This window comes from Lolium rigidum, chromosome 7, assembly GCF_022539505.1.
Source record: "Lolium rigidum isolate FL_2022 chromosome 7, APGP_CSIRO_Lrig_0.1, whole genome shotgun sequence".
NCBI classification, from domain to species: domain Eukaryota; kingdom Viridiplantae; phylum Streptophyta; class Magnoliopsida; order Poales; family Poaceae; genus Lolium; species Lolium rigidum.
The window spans coordinates 97,762,555-97,781,408 of NC_061514.1; the positions used below are offsets into that span (position 1 = coordinate 97,762,555).

General features: G+C 44.9%; 2 protein-coding genes across 2 annotated transcripts; one reads left to right on the top strand and one right to left on the bottom strand.

Moving 5' to 3' along the window:
• Window positions 1-2,089: 2,089 nt before the first annotated feature.
• Window positions 2,090-5,642, top strand: LOC124676705. Its single transcript, XM_047212745.1, has 12 exons — window positions 2,090-2,265; window positions 2,355-2,669; window positions 2,760-2,912; window positions 3,011-3,097; window positions 3,231-3,277; window positions 3,400-3,441; window positions 3,595-3,657; window positions 4,179-4,259; window positions 4,488-4,529; window positions 4,667-4,732; window positions 5,103-5,204; window positions 5,362-5,642. Exons 1-12 carry the CDS (start codon window positions 2,090-2,092, stop codon window positions 5,385-5,387), a joined length of 1,200 nt encoding a protein of 399 aa, XP_047068701.1. The 3' UTR covers window positions 5,388-5,642.
• Window positions 5,643-9,641: 3,999 nt separating this feature from the next.
• On the bottom strand, window positions 9,642-13,994 carry LOC124676180 (la protein 1-like). The gene is made up of 10 exons (XM_047212254.1): window positions 13,890-13,994; window positions 13,721-13,799; window positions 13,466-13,618; window positions 12,986-13,128; window positions 12,618-12,766; window positions 12,236-12,316; window positions 11,815-12,145; window positions 10,770-10,917; window positions 10,360-10,444; window positions 9,642-9,963 (listed from the first exon to the last, which is right to left on the bottom strand). The coding sequence occupies exons 1-10, from the start codon at window positions 13,974-13,976 to the stop codon at window positions 9,846-9,848; spliced, it is 1,374 nt and encodes a 457-aa protein (XP_047068210.1). The 5' UTR covers window positions 13,977-13,994; the 3' UTR covers window positions 9,642-9,845.
• Between the last annotated feature and the right edge of the window lie 4,860 nt (window positions 13,995-18,854).

An 18,854-nucleotide genomic window follows, 5' to 3' on the forward strand; every position in this document is an offset into this window, starting at 1 on the left:
GTGCATTAAACACCTCTTTCCTATAATGAACTTGTTGAGTACACTCGTACTCATCCCACTCTTAAATCCCCTGCTTAGATATGGAGGCCACGAAGGAGGATCTACAGTGCAACTCGAAGATCGAGGAAATCAACAACTACTTCAAGCGACATGAATCTGTCAGAGGAGTCAAACACCACATTCAACAAGAAGACAACCTAGATTAGCAATAGAAGGAACTAGCTTCCTAAACTTAGCTCCTATTTAGCTAGAATCTACTCATAGCCTCTGTAGCTAGTTAAATACTCTACAAATAGAGTTCGTGTTAGGATTAGACTAGGAGTCGTTCTCCTGGAGTTCATTTGCAGTTTTACCTCATTGTAAAGTAGGAGGCGGTGCTGATCTTCTGTAACAGAGTCTGTATGTAATTCTATAGACATGCCTTGGACCCGCATATGTTTCTGTTGTACCACTCTGAGCGATATAATACTAGTGGAACAATGTTTCATTGGTGTTATATCAGACTTGCATACTACAACATGCAGTGGTATGCCGGGTCATCACACATAATGATATCATAGCAAAGTAAATGGAGTTCATATCGATATTACCGTAGCAAGCCACAATAGTTGAAGATCAAATCAAATACAAACCAAGATGGAATAGAGGTTTCAATCCCTAATATTACAAGTATGAATCTCTCTCTCAGTACAAGTGGGGTGTGATGGATGAGGTGGTGATCTTGATGAGATTGATCTTCGGTGGAGTCGAGGATGGTCTTCTCCTTCTTCAGATATGATATTTTTTGTTATGGGGCGAATGGTGGCTGATGTGTTGCGTTTCTGATGTTCTTCCCTTTACGAAAAAGGTTTGCCTTGATATGGGGAAGGTGGCGGCGCGCAGTATGGGCGGGCGGTACGTTCAGCCCCTCCCATACGCATGCCTGCTAAACCTTCTGCTTTGGCAGGTTTGATTTGGTTTTTAAAGGAAATGTCTTTATTTTGTTGCAATCAGCTCATAAATGTCCTCGGGTCCTCCATAAATTAAGTTTTCCTGAACTACATAATTTAAAACAAGGTTTCGCCTTGCGATATTAACATTAGTTGGAACACAAAATCCTTCTATAGACATGCCTTGGACTCGCATATGTTCCTGTTGTACCACTCCGAGGGATGTAATATGAGTGAAATGGTGTTTCACTTGTGTTATGTCAACGACTTGCGTACTACACCATGTTGTGGTATGCTGGGTCACCGCAGCTGGTATCAGAGAAAATGCTTTGACCCTAGGATTAAAACTCTTTAAAGGAGACATATAGGTTTGGTAGTGTCTATAGGAAGTTGTCTTAGCTAAACCAACTATTCTTTTCACTTGAAATGAATATTCACTTGAGAAGAATCCTGATACACGTGAGTCAATTTTTCTTATCTATCTTTTCTGAGTATAGTTGATTAGTTATCTTGCTTCATTCCAAATTATTAGAACACCAATGGAGCTTAAGATAATGGGTGGTAGTAGACCACAATTGGTATACAATACATGGTAGTCCAAAGAAAAGATACAACCATAAGGAAGTTATCCTATTGGAGGAAGTATACCAATGCAAATTATGGTTAAGTAAGAGTCATTAGAATGGCTGGCCACGCTCCCGCCCCGCCCTGCTCGTGCCACCTTCTCCGCCGCCCCGAGCCTCCATCTAAACTCCCCCACCTCCCTGCATCTAGCGACCGTCCTCTACCCGAAACCCCAAGTACCAATGCCGACGAGCCCCCGCACCCGAACCCTAAGACCCCCCACACTCGAAGCCCTCAGTCTGTTCCACGCCTCTGGCGACGTCGCGACTAGCCGCGTCGTCCCCATCTCCGACGAGGTACGCAATATTGTTCAGATTTTTAAAAAGTTCAAAATTTGAAAAAGTTTAGATTTGAAAATATTCAAAACTTAAAAACGTTCAAATTTGAAAAATTATTAAAAAGTGTTCACCCACCTGCAGCTGGGTCCCATGTAGCATCGGCCAGGTTTATAATATGTTCCCCATTTTTCCTCTCCTCCGCTTCCAATCCAAACCCCTAAATATCCCCTCCCTTCCTCCCTCCCTCCCATCGGCGCGATGACATCTCACAGTAAAAGTCCCGGCGGGGGAAAGGCAGCCGGTGGGTTCGGGTTCTCCGTCGCCGGCGACCGCAAGCGCAAGCGTTTGGCGGAGTACCCCTGCGTTTCGCGCCTTCGGCAGCGACGCCTCCTCCTCTTCCTCATTAGCCACGATTTCGTCCAAACCCACAAAGCGTACGTGCCCTCCGCTTAATTCCTCCATTGATTTGATTTCCTTCTTCTAATGCCTGCATAGTTGCGGCTGACTTCGGACATGCATGCAGATTCGTGGGTGAGACGGCCGTACTCATGAACGTGATGCATCTGCAACATCTGGTGTCCCACGGCCAGTGGAGCGACGCCATCGAGTACCTCTCTCGCTTCCTGCCGTCCGACCGTCCGCTGGGCGTCCACGGCCGCGCGCTCCTTCATTTCCTCCGCGTGCACAAGGCCATCGATGACATCGTCGCCGGGGCAAGGGAGTCCCTCTCCGTGGTCGCGGCCGTCACTATGTGCTCGGACCGCTTCGTCACAAGCAACCCAGCCCTCACCAAGCTCCGCGCCATCTTCTCCTCCCTAATCCAGTCCAAGACACCCAGGTATCATCATCCCAATCAACTCATCGATATTGTTTCTGTCATTGAGCCTCAAACTTACATATACTGTGTTGGTGGCCGGTATAAAAGCAGGGATTCCGTCGACCTGGTGAGTGTGAGGCGCGAGGCGTCCTTGGTTATACATGAATTGGTTTATCGGACTCCAGAGCTTAAAGACTATATGCGCCCGTGCCACGGGTCAACGAATCCTCAGAACGTACTTCCCCTCGGATTTGGACATGCTAGGCATGCTATTATTGGCTTGATTCCTTAGTAGCTAGCGAGTGACTGACTGTCAGTCTGATATACGCTGCATTTTCATCATCTTCTTCTTCTTCTTCTAGTTTCCGTCCGAGGCGCCACGTCAAGAAACAGGGCGGCCAGGTCCCGGCGTCTGTGGTTGCAGGGATTTATCTTCAGAAGAAGAAGATGTATGTACATCATACACTTTTCTTGGCACAACCTGAAATGCTCTGCAGTTCTGTTTTTTTTTTCTCTCTTCCTGGGACTTGATTGTACTCACACTAATCAAGTAGATATGTGTTCCTTGCTTTGTTTCTGCAGGCTGCCTTCTTCGCCTTCAAGTGATCACTCTCAGGGGTTTACTCGTGGTACCATATCATCGTCACAAACAACTCATGACTGCCCTTTTCTGCCCAGTAACTATTATGTATTGTACTATGCTTGTGAACTAACATGACTATTTTTTCCCTCCCTTGTATCTCGATGCCAGAAGCCTTAGTTAGAGCCAAGGAATGGTTGGTGGACCTCGTTGGTATACAACTACTCTCCTATCCTGCTCTAGCTCTATTTGTTAATTTTACTTTTCAGTACTTCATTCATAATATATGTCAGCAATTATATGTGCTCAACTTCTTGTAGATTAGGATCTTCATAATGGCAATTGATTAACTTACATGATCTTCAGATAAAAGTGTGGAAGCCGGTAAGCCTTGTCAAAGGGATCCAGTTCGATCAGCATGTACCCAAGGTAAGTTTCATCCACTAAACCTTCATCCTTGGTCCCATTTCAAAAGATCTCTATTGGCAGTAAATTGTTTTTGAAATACTTGTGGGCTAATCATGCATAATTATTTTTCAAGCCACACTTTTAGCACTGTTGCTTATTTCCCTACAAAATTAGAATGAACTAACTCAAATCAATGTTGATACTTCCATCATGCTTTGCATTATGTTAAAGAACTTTTTTTTTATTTTGCTTTTACCATCTTGTTTTTCTTATTGCTTCTTTTAATACATTATCACACTGCATTCTACTGTGCCCACTATTGTTTGGCGACTCTGCCTTTTGTTTGCCCTTCTTTACAGAAAGTTGTCCCATCTATATCTGAACATGTCTCTTAGTTACTTGGCAGTTTACATACATGCTTGGTGTGCAGATTAATTCACAACTGCATAGATGTACAGTACACCAGCCTCATCATGTTTGATGTTGTTCTTTGCACATTTCTTCCTACTTGCTGGCATTTCTCACTTCTGAACTCATTGCAGGCGCTCCTGGCCCGCAGACTACTTCTTGTACTGTCCCAAGGCTGGGTGGAAAATCTCGCACTAGACTATTGACTGATCTTGGTAAATTAGTTGTACACCTTCAATTGTCTCTGAACCAGTGTTGACTGTTGACCCTTATCCACTCACATAATCCATGATGTCATTCTAGTTAGAGATCACCATATGTCCAAGTCAAGTGCTTATATTTGATATTTACTCTCCCTGTCCTGTAATTCTGTATATATTGTTGTCAATAATATATATTCTCTTTCTTTGAATCGACGCAATCTCTTTTTTTTGTTATGGCAGTTCTATTAAGAGAGGCAAAGGAATGGTTACTGTATCTTACTGGTAAACTAGACTCGGACCATGCAGTCTTTCATTTATGTAGTTTCCAGTTCATTCATGCATGCACCATGATGCCGAACTTGTTGACTAATAATTGGTGGCATTTCACTTTAGCAAGTAATGAGCTTATGTATACGCAGAGGATCGTCTGGAAGCCTGGCCGGATGCGAGTCAGCAGTATAAACTTCAGTATTCGAGTAAATCAGGTAAATTCACACTCCATCTACTGGCTGTCTTGTTTCAAATACTTCAGTTTATTCACTTATTATTGTTGACCCGTTTCTATCTCGGATATTTATTGGGTGCTGAAATTATTTGAATTCATGCCATCCATATCTGGATAATGTTTCTCGTGTCAACCATTCACCCATACTCTATTCGAATGTTATCTCACTTTTCACACTGGATTTTGAGAGACCAGATCAGCACAGAAGCTGGTTGCTCCATGTTTCTACCTGTTTTGTGTGCATGAAAACTCATCACTGAACTCAGGCCTTGGATGTTCCTCTTTGCACTTCATCAGTGTGTGGCTATCTAATCGGCTGGTGTTTCTAATGGACGAACTTGTCGTCGCAGGTGCTTTTGCTTCTCGACTCTCGAAGACTGTACCTAGCGCCTTCACAATATCTTCTGAAAGTTCATCGATCTTATCATATACAGAAGTCCTGTCAGAAGCAGGTAAATTAGTTGAAGCTCGTGCTGTGAAATTAAGTGTAAACTATTGAGAAACTCAGACAAAAAAAAGTGCAGAAACTAAATGTGAACCAGCTTCCTTTGAAATTTTGAGTTAACCTACTTTAAACTGGTAACCATAATCAGTGCTGTTCGTGTGCAGGCGTTGGTAATCTTTCCATCCAATAAGGGAGGCTGTTACTGTCCGGGAGTCTAAAGCTGCTTCTTGGATCAGTACATGCAGACCAAAAATATTATCTGTAGCATGCAGGAGCCTATCTTGTAGTAGAGCTTATTTAGGTAGGGTTGTTGTTGCTGTTGAACCAGTGAGAAGAGAAAACATGTACTCCCAGGAAATAGGTATCAGAGGTACTTCAGCCACAATGAAAATATGCATGTGAACACAAATCCAACAGCGCAGAGTAGCAAATCTGTTGGGCGGACTATGCCGGTGGTGACGGCTGCTGAAGCTTCGGGGAACTCTGCCCCGCAACTTGTGGAGACAGTGGCAGTGGAACATACTACAGCCTCATCACGTAGCCAGAGAAAGAAGGAGAATCCATTGTGTTATAGATGTAAGGATACAAATGCCCCAGAATATCCATTGTGTTTCAGAGGGGCGAGCATCAAATATCCAACCGTGAAAATTATGGGGGGGGGGGGGGTAGAAATGATGAGGATCAAATATCCAACCATGTCTCCGTTAAACACTAACTCCGCCTATGTTGTCTCAACATTGCCGGTCCCAAGCCCGGGTAAAGGAGGAGGGTTGTGATAGGCGAGGCGAGCCAACGTAAAAAAACCCAGCCACTCTTATGGAGATGAAACCCAAAGGAACCTCGTTGGGGCGTAACCCTCTTAGCGACGCGCCACATCGGAACCCGGGTGTGGTGTCAAATGGGCAAGGGCCGGGCCGTCACCCCTTGGTGGCGCGCCGTATCTTGATCTGGATACGGTGATAAGTGAGCAAGGGTCGGGTCGCCGCATCCTTAGTGGCGCGCTGCACCGACGCCCCGGTGTAGTGAAAAATGAGCAAGGGTCTCCGCATTTGACTCGACGAGTGCGGAGGGTAAGGAAGTTAGCCGAGCCTAGGAGGATACGCTTAGGTAGCTGGAACGTAGGGTCCCTGACGGGTAAGTTACGGGAGTTAGTTGATACAGCGGTGAGGAGGCGTGTTGATGTCCTATGTGTCCAAGAGACCAAATGGAAGGGACAGAAGGCGAAGGAGGTGGAGGATACCGGTTTCAAGTTGTGGTACACGGGGACAACTTCAAACAAAAATGGAGTAGGCATCTTGGTCAATAAGAGCCTCAGGGATGGAGTTGTGGACGTCAAGAGGCAAGGGGACCGGATGATCCTTGTCAAGCTGGTTGTTGGGGACTTAGTCCTCAATGTTATCAGCGCGTATGCCCCACAAGTAGGCCACAATGAGAGCACCAAGAGGGAGTTCTGGGAAGGCCTCGGAGGACTTGGTTAGGAGGGTACCTATTGGTGAGAAGCTCTTCATAGGAGGAGACCTCAATGGCCATGTGGGTACATCTAACACAGGTTTTGAAAGGGTGCATGGGGGCTTTGGCTATGGCATCAGGAACCAAGAAGGAGAAGATGTCCTCGAGCTTCGCTCTAGCCTATGACATGGTCGTAGCTAACACCCTCTTTAGGAAGAGAGAATCCCATCTAGTGACGTTCAAGCAGTGGTCTACACTCTAGCCGTATTGATTTTGTCCTCTCTAGAAGAGAAGACAGACGCGCCCGCATTGATTGTAAGGTGATACCTCGGAGAGAGTGTTGTCCCTCAACATAAGCTGGTGGTTGCCGACTTTCGCTTTAGGATCCGTGTCCAACGAGGTAAGCGCGCCAAAGTCGCTAGAACAAAGTGGTGGAAGCTCAAGGGTGAGGCATCCCAGGCTTTCAGGGAGAGGGTTATTAAGGAGGGCCCTTGGGAGGAAGGAGGCGATGCAAACATGATGTGGACGAGTATGGCGACCTGCTTGCGGAAGGTCGCTGTAGAGGAGTTTGGGTTGACGAAGGGAAGTAGAAGGGAAGCTAAGGATACCCGGTGGTGGAACGATGAGGTCCAGAAGGTTATTAGGGAGAAAAAGGATTGTTTCGTATGCCTATATCCGGACAAGGAGTGCAGCCTAACATGGAGAAGTACAAGGTGGCGAAGAAGGCCGCAAAGCGGGCGGTGAGTGAAGCAAGGGGTCGGGCGTATGATGACCTCTACCAACGTTTAAACACGAAGGAAGGCGAAAGGGACATCTATAAGATGGCCAAGTTTAGGGAGAGGAAGACGAGGGATGTCAATGAAGTCAAATGCATCAAGGACGGAAATGATCAGCTTCTTGTGAAGGATGAGGCGATCAAGCGTAGATGGCGGGAGTACTTTGACAACCTTTACAATGGAGAGGCTGATAGCTCTACCATTGAGCTTGACGACTCCTTTGATGATACCAGCATGTGCTTTGTGCGACGTATTCAGGAGTCTGAGGTTAAGGAGGCGTTAAGGAGGATGAAAGGCGGCAAGGCGATGGGTCCTGATGGTATCCCCATCGAGGCATGGAGAGGCCTTGGAGACGTAGCGATAGTATGGCTAACTAAGCTTTTCAACCTCATTTTTCGGTCAAACAAGATGCCCGAAGAATGGAGGCGGAGTATTTTAGTACCAATCTTCAAGAATAAGGGGGATGTTCAAAGTTGTACTAATTACCGTGGAATCAAGCCGATGAGCCATACTATGAAGCTATGGGAGAGAGTCATTGAGCACCGCTTAAGAAGGTTGACAAGCGTGACCAAAAACCAATTTGGTTTCATGCCCGGGAGGTCTACCATGGAAGCCATCTTCTTGGTACGACATGCTGATGAAGAGATACAGGGAGCAAAAGAAGGACCTTCATATGGTGTTCATTGATTTGGAGAAGGCCTATGATAAGATACCTCGGAATGTCATGTGGTGGGCCTTGGAGAAACACAAAGTCCCAATAAGTACATTACCCTCATCAAGGATATGTATGATAATGTTATGACAAGTGTTCGAACAAGCGATGGCGACACTGATGACTTTCCAATTAGAATAGGGCTACACCAAGGGTCAGCTTTGAGCCCTTATCTTTTTGATTTGGTGATGGATGAGGTCACAAGGAATATACAAGGAGACATCCCATGGTGTATGCTCTTTGCGGATGATGTGGTGCTAGTCGATGATAGCCGAACGGGGTTAATAGAAAGTTAGAGTTGTGGAGGCGAACTCTCGAATCGAAAGGTTTTAGGCTTAGTAGAACTAAAACTGAATACATGAGGTGCAGCTTCAGTTCTACTAGGCACGAGGAGGGAGAGGTTAGTCTTGATGGGCAGTGTGGTACCGGAGAGAGACACTTTTCGATATTTGGGGTCCATGTTGCGTAAGGATGGCGATATCGATGAAGATGTGGGCCACCGAATCAAGGCTGGTTGGATGAAGTGGCGCCAAGCTTCTGGCGTACTCTATAACAAGAGAGTGCCACAAAAGCTAAAAGGCAGGTTTTATAGGACAGCTATCCGACCTGCGATGTTGTATGGCGCCGAGTGTTGGCCAACGAAGAGACGACATATCCAACAACTAAGTGTAGCAGAGATGCGCATGTTGAGATGGATATGTGGCCACACAAGAAAGGATCGGGTACGGAACGACGATATACGGGAGAGAGTTGGGGTAGCACCGATTGAAGAGAAGCTGGTCCAACATCGTCTCAGATGGTTTGAACATATCCAACGGAGGCCTCCGGAAGCGCCAGTGCATAGCGGACGGATAAAGCGTGATGAGAATGTTAAGAGGGGTCGTGGTAGACCAAACTTGACATGGGAGGAGTCCGTTAAGAGAGATCTAAAGGTTTGGAATATCGACAAAGATTTAGCCATGGATAGGGGTGCGTGGAAGTTAGCTATCCACGTTCCGGAACCATGACTTGGCTTCGAGATCTTATGGGTTTCAACTCTAGCCTACCCCAACTTGTTTGGGACTGAAAGACTTGGTTGTTGTTGTTGTTGTTGTTTGTTGTCTCCGTTAAACACTGGTTATGAAGATACTGTGGAGGTACAGAACATATGTAATCAGACTACTGAGGATCGCAATCTCGGCGTTGATGTGGTTCAGACCCAGTCCTAGAAACTGCTACCGCGACAGGTTTTTCTGCCGTATCCTGTGCCGCGGGAGGGAATGTAATAACACTTGCAAACTTAGAATCCAAATCCCAGATACACCGCTTGGAAATATATCAAACATAGAAAAATTAAGAAGGAATAAGCACTATCTCGTTCCAGTATGCAAGGGAATTATGTAAGCTTGCAAACAAACAGTCACATGATATAGTATACAACATCCATCCGAAATTCCCGCAGCACACATCACATGATCGCTGTTGTGATCGCCTCTCACATCCACTGCAACCGGTTGAGTCAAAGCTCTAGCCGCATAAAGTTTTCTTTCTCTTCTTCTCATTGTCAACATTGCTCACGATACATCGTTCAAACTTTCAAAGCACAAACAAAATTAAAACAGACATAGAAAGGCTGCCTCCAAAGCTGTGGAGGCAGCAGACATATATCATAGGTATATGCCTTTCTTTTCCCCGCTAGAGCTAATGGTGGTACTACAGGCACATCCAGCATCTAAGCAGATGCATCAACCTTTTGAACTTTACTAGCCCTTTCGTAAGAGTCGGAGTGGCGACCCCGCCTCCCACCACCGAAGTGCCTTCCACCACCACCTCTGTTATTCTTCCAGTCCCTGAACGTCAACACCAAAACAACAGAGTTATCTCCTGAACAGATTATAGAAAAAAAGCATGGCATAACTACATAACGTGTCTTACCACTAATATTGTATTGCAACACAAGCATGAAGCGTGCAATGTCTTAAAGTTCAGTATAGAAGAATGAAAGAGTGCACTGAACAAACGAATTTTGTACAGTTAAGTTTGGAGATGAAATTTTGCCAGCACTTTCAGGATAACATTATTCGAGATATAACTATTGTCCCTTCTTTTTGACAATTCAATAGCTGCCGTTCAATTTATAACCAATTTAGACATGACATGTACTTCAGATACCTAACATGACTAAAAACAGGTAGAGACAAATACGAAAACAGCACCAACAATCAAATGTAACAAATTTATAATACCTTCCTCCCCTGTTACTTCTATTGTTTTCTTTATATTTCCCTTGGCCTCCCTTTATTTCACTCCAATAATCCTTCTCAGCTTGTCCTGCATCAGAATAGGAGCTTGATCAGACTAGGAATTAATCATTATGTCCAAATCTAACTGTCCAAGAGTCTAACAGAAAAGACTTATACTGCTATTTCAATACCCAATTTGATCAATAGTTTCACACGAAAGATCAGATACACCAATGGAAATTATTACATGCGTACAGCTAACTGTGCAAGAGTCTAACAGGAATTATATTCACATTGTCGCACATAAACTACAGAACCAAAAAGTAATATAAGAAGTCATCGACTTGCACAGTGAGTTAGCTACTTTATACAATAAAAAGCTCAAATTTTTTTGATCAAAACTGAAGTCTTACCAGACACGGGTTCCAAAGTAACAAGGTGGCCCTTCATAATCAAACCGCCTTCATCCGAAAGAGCTGCCAATGCACGGGCCTTTTCAGCTGCCTTCGATTCCTCAAACCTAAGATATCCTGAATCATCCCCCTTACTGAAATCCACGTACTTCAAGATGGGGAAAAATCAAGAGAAATATTAGTCTGGTATAAATAAATTACATGTGATACAGAATTATGTTTAATTGAAGACCATACAGAAACAAACAAAAAAAGCGAAGATAAATATTTACGAAGATAAGAACTTCCGAATTCATGTGTAACAGACATTTTGAGGCTCCATTAGATTAATAAATCACCTTTGTACTGCTAAACATGGTTGGATATCACCCTTGGTATTGTCCAGTTAACAGATAGGTTATGTGCAAAATCTAGCAAAAAATGGATTGAACTTTTGAAATACATTTGCAACCCACAAAACTATTCCTCGACCAGTCACCTAAATATGAAAAAAGCATTGCATGTTTGGCAGCCAAGAATTAGATGAACTGGTTGTGTATAACCATATTGTGTGATTTATAGAACTACATGATTCCTCAACATAATAAAAAAACAAGCTAAGCTTCATGTTTTAGAGTAGTTCAACAATCTGTTCTAGACCATAGTTGGATTTGCAAATAAAACGTGTATGCTCCAGTTTTGAATTCAATGACTGAGAAAATCTGATGGTGGAGGTACATTTGAACTGAATATCATGATGCTGACATTTGAACTTTCTGGTTTCGCTGCTTTTCTCAGCAAGCTTGATGGCTACATTTTCTTTACTATGAAATTGAAGTTGAGGTACATGTGAATCAAATATCACGATACTACGATAGTTAAGTAAATACTTCTATTTTCTTTGCTTATTATTCCAGTTACCTTCAGAGTTAAATTTGCAATTGCCTCACAGGAAAATAGGGTATCTAATAGGTCTTATACTATCCTAGTACTAGTCCGTAAACAAATATTACTAGTGACATGAGAACAATATGTCAAGAGAAAAAGTCAGCAGAAATCAAATTACCCGCACTGTGCCAAATTTTGCGAAATATTCTTTGAAGTCCTCCCTTGTAATTATTTCCTTGTCATTTTCCGAAGGGCTTTTACCATCCTTGTTCAGAGATTGTGCATCTGCGGCTTTCGACTCCTCAACGTCATCTGACTTCTTTTCAGTGGCATCAGCGTTCTCAGGGACCTTCTCTTCATCACCTATCACCGATTCCTTGGCAGGACTGGAAGCCTCTTCCTTCTTGGCAATGTCAGTCTCATCAACTTTGTCCCCACCATTTTGTTCTGAGTCACCATCAGCACAAATATTCTTTAGCTTGAAAGCCAGAATCAAACCTTTTGGATATCTACAACCAAATAATGATGATTCACAGAGTTAAGTCAAACTCTAGGAAATAAAAAAAGGATGCTCCATACTGCTAGTAAAGAAAGTTTACCCTTCGTCGCGTCCAGGCTTATTAGTGTTTGATTTTTCATAAGCTTCTTGCTTAGCCTCTCTTTCAGTATCAAACTCCTTCCTGTATTATGTAAGCATTCGATTACATATTATTAATAAATAGTTATGAAAAGAGTCAACACTGTTAAGACTATGAGTCCCTTAATTCCTGATTCTGAAAAGAGGAACTGACTTGGCAATCAATCATTGTGAATAAAGTAACAAACAATATAAGACCTTGCAGATAAATAAACTTCAATCATCAACTGATACAGAAAGAGCATGGAAACGGAAACATTGAGAATAAGCCCGAGTAATGAAAAATAGATTCTCTAACTGGTAAACGGTAAGCATGAAAAAGACTGAATTGGCAGTAAGCTTACTTTGGTTTTATTTCCAGATCAGCTCCTGCAAAACTAAGTTTCTTCTCCAAAACATTGTTTGCTTCCTCTTCTTCTGAGAATTCAACTAAAGCTGTGCCGCAGAAGTGCCTCTTATCTGAAACATGTTTTGGTAGCCTTACGCTGTTCACCTGTGATGACAACATAGCACCATCAGAATTTACATTACAGGATTCACGCATTTACAGTGATGTTCATTTAACTTGCGATTTTGCATATTGTGAATCTGATAGTAAAACAAATTCAATTCAAAGTAGCTGCTACATGTTACTGGACCTTGAAGCAACAAGCACTATGTAGCCTAGCTTATCTTGTCAAGTCTGGTATTCAAGGCTATAGAGATAACATACCTTGCCATGCTGAGCAAAGAAAGATTGAACGTCTTCCAGCTTTACGTTGTAAGGAAGTGGTGACGCAGCGATCGACCTAGAGTCGATTTGCTCTATAATCTCATCTGGCTTCAACAGCTCGCTAGCTCTGCCGACTCTCTTCCCTGTATAAACACAAAATGAAAACAAGTGGTTACCGAACCATGCCACTGGCACACTTGTATAAGAGCAACTGAAGCAAGACATGTTCATTTTTGGTCTAATTTGCACCACGCAGCAACTGTCCATTTTACCAGGTGATTTAGCTAGTTCATACTGTTGATTTGATATAGTCGTGATTTGAATCATCAATTTTACTAGGAAGTACAAATTCACCGTGTCTCGGTCCCTACATAAAAACTGAAATTGGAATATTGTCCTGTCGGTCAGGATTTATGCTTATTAGCCACGAAACAGGAATACTTAATGTTAGGCAGGCCAACGGGAAAACAAGTTGCTTACCGTCCTCAGAGACGCGGAGGGCCGCGGAACACCGCAGCACCTTGGCGACGGCGAGCACCGTGGTCTCAGGCACGCTGTCCTCTTTCACCGTGGCGTCTAAGCCAAGGTGCGACCTCATCTTCGCGAAGGAGCAGATGAGAGCCAGGCTGACCACTGCCGAGCCCCAACCCCACAAAAAAAAACAGCACAAAATTAGCACCATAACCACATAAAGCAAATCAGCATGATCAATCGGAGACTGGGAGGAATTCGTACATCCATCCTCGCTCTCCTCGACGGTCTTCCGCAGGAACCCGTCGCGCGGGAGGTTGCTGTCGCTGAAGTAGAACTCCACCTGCGGCACGCGGAAAGAGGAGAGGGGAATAGATAAGCAACCTCGATCCCGGAGATTTCAGGGCTGGGAGGGATCGTGGGAGCAGCGTACCTGGCGGAGGACGTTCTTCGCCTTGGTTTCGTCGAGGGAGACGGCGGGGGCGGGGGTGGCGGCGGCGGCGGCTGCTTCGGTCGCCATGGCTAGCGCGTCTGGGCCGGGAGCGGGGGCGGCTGCGCTAGGGTTTTACGGGGTGTGGCTGGCGGGTACTATTCGGGTTTAGGGCTGTTTAATTGCGAGGAAATAGAAGAGGGGTCCGTCTGTGAGAAGAAGACGTGGGGGAAAGGGCGTGCGGGCTCGTCTGGGCCTTTTTTTGGTATGATTTGAGTTGGACCAGAAACCGTGGGTCGCAGGCCAGATGTTTTCCGTACTTATACATGATTTGAGGGTCCATCTTTAGAAAATACGGCCCAAAATAGGAAATTGGACCTGCGCCATCCTCTCTCATCTACGCGTCGATTAAATTCGACCAGGGAGTATCAAAGTAGCAGTTTCAAAAAACAAAAAAAATTACTAGCAATCTGGAACACTCGCCAACATTGGCCAACTCATTAGTCTGTTTTTATTATTTTCTTCGTATTTCTTTTCCCTTTTCCTTTTTTTCATTTTTGTGTTTCGTTTTCTATGGCTTCCATTAATACTTGAATAGTCTTTCTGAGATATACAGATACTTTTTCTGAAAACTTGAATATTTCTTGCAAAACGTGAACAACTTATTTGAGATGAGTGAACTTTTTTAAACACACAGTTTTTTTTTTTTTTGAAAGAAGGATGCAATTTTATTAAAGCAAGCAAGCCGCCTCATTAAAAACCTTCCAGTCCCCTTTAGGTACCCTGCTAAGGAAAAGAGTGTGTCCAGAAACTTGTCGCTGAGAGTTCAAAAATTACATCCTACTAGAGAAAACAAGACTTAGGTAAGATCCGCCACAGACGGCGGAACAGACCCATACAGGATGCCACTATCGCCACTTTTTCCTAATTTAGCCAGACCGTCAGCTACAACATTGCAAGCACGATGCACCTTCGCCACAGTGATAAAAGGATAAAGATTCAACATCTCCTGTCCTTCTTTGTAGTAGCACCAACTGTTTGACCTATTAGTCTTAGTGCTTTGCAGATTCAATATTGCATGAAGACAATCGGATTCAAGTACTCCCGAGATGCACCGCAGGTTAACCATGTGTTTCAGCCCTTCAATGCAAGCAATGCTTTCGCGCCTTCTGCACTAGGGCACCAGCTAATGTGCTTCCATTCAGACAAGACCGCTGAACTTGTATGATCACGGATCACAATTCCAAATCCCGCTATCTTCTTCACCGCGTCCCAGCCCGCATCAACGTTGCACTTTAGAGTGTCCGGCGGCGGGGCAGACCAACGAGCCGTGACCGTCCTAGGCGTAGTTCGTTCATGCTCGATAGGGTATTTTCCTTTATCATCTAAGCTTCTTCCTTGGGCTGCTGCATAAGATTCATCATAACTACGTAAGTACGGGATTGAAGCCGATATCGAAGCCTTACCATCACCATGCACCACATTATTTCGGTGATGCCAAATCCGCCACATGAGAAAAATGAGACGGGCTTTCCTAGGGGTCGGTGCATCATGTAGCAGCTGCAAAAACCATTCATGGCCATTGCGGTTAAACACTTCTTCCGACGGTAGCTTCCAGTGCTGCCGCATACCATCCCTGAGCGCTCGGGCCAGTGTGCATCTCACCAAAGCGTGGTGATGACTCTCCTCCTCTCTGCCGTAGATAGAACAAATAGGATTAACCGTCTTAATTCTTCGGTGCACATTTTCCATTACCGCCAGCGTGGATGTGGCCGCCTTCCAAGCGGACACACGTAGCTTCTGTGGTACCCTAGCCGTCCAAACATCGTTCCACACCTTGTGATCTCCCAGAGGGGCACTACTAGATTGACCAGGGCTCATAGCGTCGAGGGCGGGCTGTAAGCCTAGGCGATAGGCTGAGCGGACGGAAAAAATCCCGTTACTCTCCGCAACCAGGCTACGAAGTCTTCACATTGCCTCGACGAGAGCTTGATGGACAGGATAGCCTCTGAGTCAATTTGATTGCAGCATTCCCGGATCACACCTTCATTCCAAGTTTTTGTTGTTGGGTCAATAAGCTCTGACACCTAGCGACGTCGGGAGTTGCCTCTGCTCCCCATTAGCTTCATTGCTCCAAGTCTGGGGATCCAACTATCCCTGAAGATTCGAACGCCTGAACTCGAGCCAATTCTCCAAATCGCACCTTATTTTAGAAGTTCCAAATCATGTACTATACATTGCCATGTAGAGGATGTATTTTGAATAAAGGCTGTGTCCAAAAGATGTGCTGACGGCGGGTAGTATTTAGCCTTTAACAGACGCGCACAAAGGCTGTTTGGGAACTGGATTAGCCGCCATGCCTGTCGAGCTAACAGAGCTTGATTAAATATTCTAAGATCTCTAAAGCCCATACCACCACGAGCCTTCGGCCGGGCCATCTTGTCCCAGGCCATCCAAAGGCATGCGCTTCTTATTCTCCTCATCTCCCCACCAGAATTCACGGATTATCTTCGATAAATCTTCTAATAAGCCCACTGGAAATTTGAAGACACCCATTGCATAAGTTGCTAGAGCTTGCAGCACCGATTTTATTAGAGTCTCTTTAGCCCCAGAGGACATGTACCGTTCGGACCAATCCGAGGCGCGCTTCTGGAATCTCTCTTTGATAGGTTTAAATTTTCCTTTCTTCATGCTTCCTTCCGGCACCGGCAGGCCAAGATATTTTTCTTCAAAAGTCTCAGTTTCATAATTTAGGATATTTTTAATCTCGGCCTGGACCTCCTGGTTGCATCCAGTCCCATACATAATAGAACATATGCCGAGGCTGATCTGTTGACCTGTGCTCCTTTCATAGTGATTTAAAATTAATTTGATAACCATGGCTTGATTCACCGATCCTTCAAAGAATAAGAGACTATCATCGGCGAACAGCAAGTGGGATATGCCCAGCCCCCGACGGCAAATGTGCAGCTCCTTTAGTGCACCCAATTCAATCTCCCTTCTAATCAGACAAGATAAACCGTCAGCGACAAAAATAAACAAGTAAGGTAAAAGTGGGTCACCTTGGCGCAGGCCACGTGTAGGGGAGAAGGGATCCAACATATGTCCGTTAAAGCGAATTGAGTATCGTACAGAGGTCACACACGCCATGATCCACTGTATCTATTGACTATGAAAGCCCATCTTCGCTAAAATCCTCTCCAAAAAACCCTAGTCCACACGGTCATACGCTTTAGCTAAATCCAGCTTGTACGCACAATACTTAGAACGAGCCGCTGATCCAGTCTGAATTGCATGTATACATTCAAAGGCAATAAGGGCGTTGTCTGTGATCAAACGCCCAGGAATGAACGCACTTTGAGTCGGAGAAATAATGTCCTCCAGGATAGGCTGAAGCCGGTTTACCAAACACTTCGACATCACTTTATATATAACATTGCACAGGCTTATAGACCGAAAGTACTTCATCTCCTCGGGATCGTTCTTTTTTGGTATCATCACAATTGTTTTATCATTGACTTCTTCTGGCATAATTCCTGTCGCGAAAAATTGTTGCACCGCTTTTATAACATCCTCTTTCAAAATCCCCCAGTTCCGTTGCAGAAAACGCCCAGGAAAGCCATCAGGCTCGGCGCCTTTAGAGGCCCAATTTGAAACAGTGCGTCACCAATCTCCTGCTCCGTAAACGCTGCACACAGAATTCCATTCATCTCATCATCAATACACGGCTGGACAAGGTTAGCAATTATTTCAGGTTCAAGGGCATCATCTTTTGAGAATAGATTTTGGAAGAAGCCCGAAGCAACTGTTCCATCTCTCGTAGTATCACAAGTCCACGTACCATCAGGCCTTTTTAATTTTCTAATGCGATTTTTCTTATGTCATCTAGAGGCCTGCCTATGGAAAAAATTTGGTGTTACGGTCACCCTCTTTTAGCTAGGAAACCCGAGACCGTTGCATCCATGCCATCTCCTCACGATAAAGAAGCTCGTCCATCTCAGTCAGAAGATTCTGCCTTTGTTGCATGCCTTCCAAATCGGAGCGTTGAGCCAACTCTTCAAGCAATTTTCTTTTCTTCTCTATTTCTTTTGGGATTGATTTAAAATGGCTGTTTCTCCATTGATGCAGATTTGTCGTCACATCCTTTAGGCTATTGTTAATATCACCCAGGTCGCTTCCAGGAATGCGCCTCGACCAAGCTTCCTCAACAGCCGCTGCTAGCGACGGCTCCCTCTCCCACACCACTTCATAGCGACGGATTGGTCTAGGCCGCCGAGCGTTCGCGCCTCCTCCTCAGCTAACAATAACGGAACATGGTCAGAACGTGACGACGCGATGTGCCTCAGTCTCATCTCTGGGAAGCACGCAGACCACGCCGGACTCGCAGCCGCCCGATCAGGTCTAACTCTTACATTCCTATCTCCCTGTTGTTTGTTATCATATGTCCAGGGCACACCCACAAAGCCAATATCATAGAGGTTACAATGCTGAAGGGTTTCCCCGAGTTACGCATAAAATTTTCTCGCCCGCCGTGTCCGAGAAAAGTGCTCCTCCCGCCACGTAGCTTCATTGAAATCCCCTATCATAAGCCAAGGTTCACTAGATCGATCTCGGAGCCCTTTCACAGCTCTCCCGTAAAATATACCGCTCACTAGCCTTAGGTTCGCCATAAACAAAAGTAGCCCTCCACTTATGAGTATAAGGGCCCCCACTAACATGGACATCAATGTGTCGTTTGCCGAATGAGAGTAAGTCCACAAGTAACTCCATCCCGCCAATTAGTTAACAAGAAAACGTAACCAGCCTACGAGCCTTCCCGGCCGCTTTTGACATCCTCGGTCCGTCCGATAGATCAGCGAACATCCCGCATCGTCTAATCGCGTCTTTGGGCCTTTTACCGCGTCGCACGCCCGTCCGGATCGTTTCATCGTTAGAGGGCTGCTTCTCCCAAAGTTGACCCGGACGACC

Coding starts and splice junctions, on each gene's coding strand:
- LOC124676180 (XM_047212254.1), bottom strand. CDS start 13,976: ATGGCGACCGAAGCAGCCGCCGCCGCCGCCACCCCCGCCCCCGCCGTC. Junction 13,619..13,720: donor CGAGGAGAGCGAGGATGGAT/GTACGAATTCCT, acceptor GGGGCTCGGCAG/TGGTCAGCCTGGCTCTCATC. Junction 10,918..11,814: donor CAAAATTTGGCACAGTGCGG/GTAATTTGATTT, acceptor CCCATCTTGAAG/TACGTGGATTTCAGTAAGGG.
- LOC124676705 (XM_047212745.1), top strand. CDS start 2,090: ATGACATCTCACAGTAAAAGTCCCGGCGGGGGAAAGGCAGCCGGTGGG. Junction 4,530..4,666: donor ATGGTTACTGTATCTTACTG/GTAAACTAGACT, acceptor ATGTATACGCAG/AGGATCGTCTGGAAGCCTGG. Junction 5,205..5,361: donor AGAAGTCCTGTCAGAAGCAG/GTAAATTAGTTG, acceptor GTTCGTGTGCAG/GCGTTGGTAATCTTTCCATC.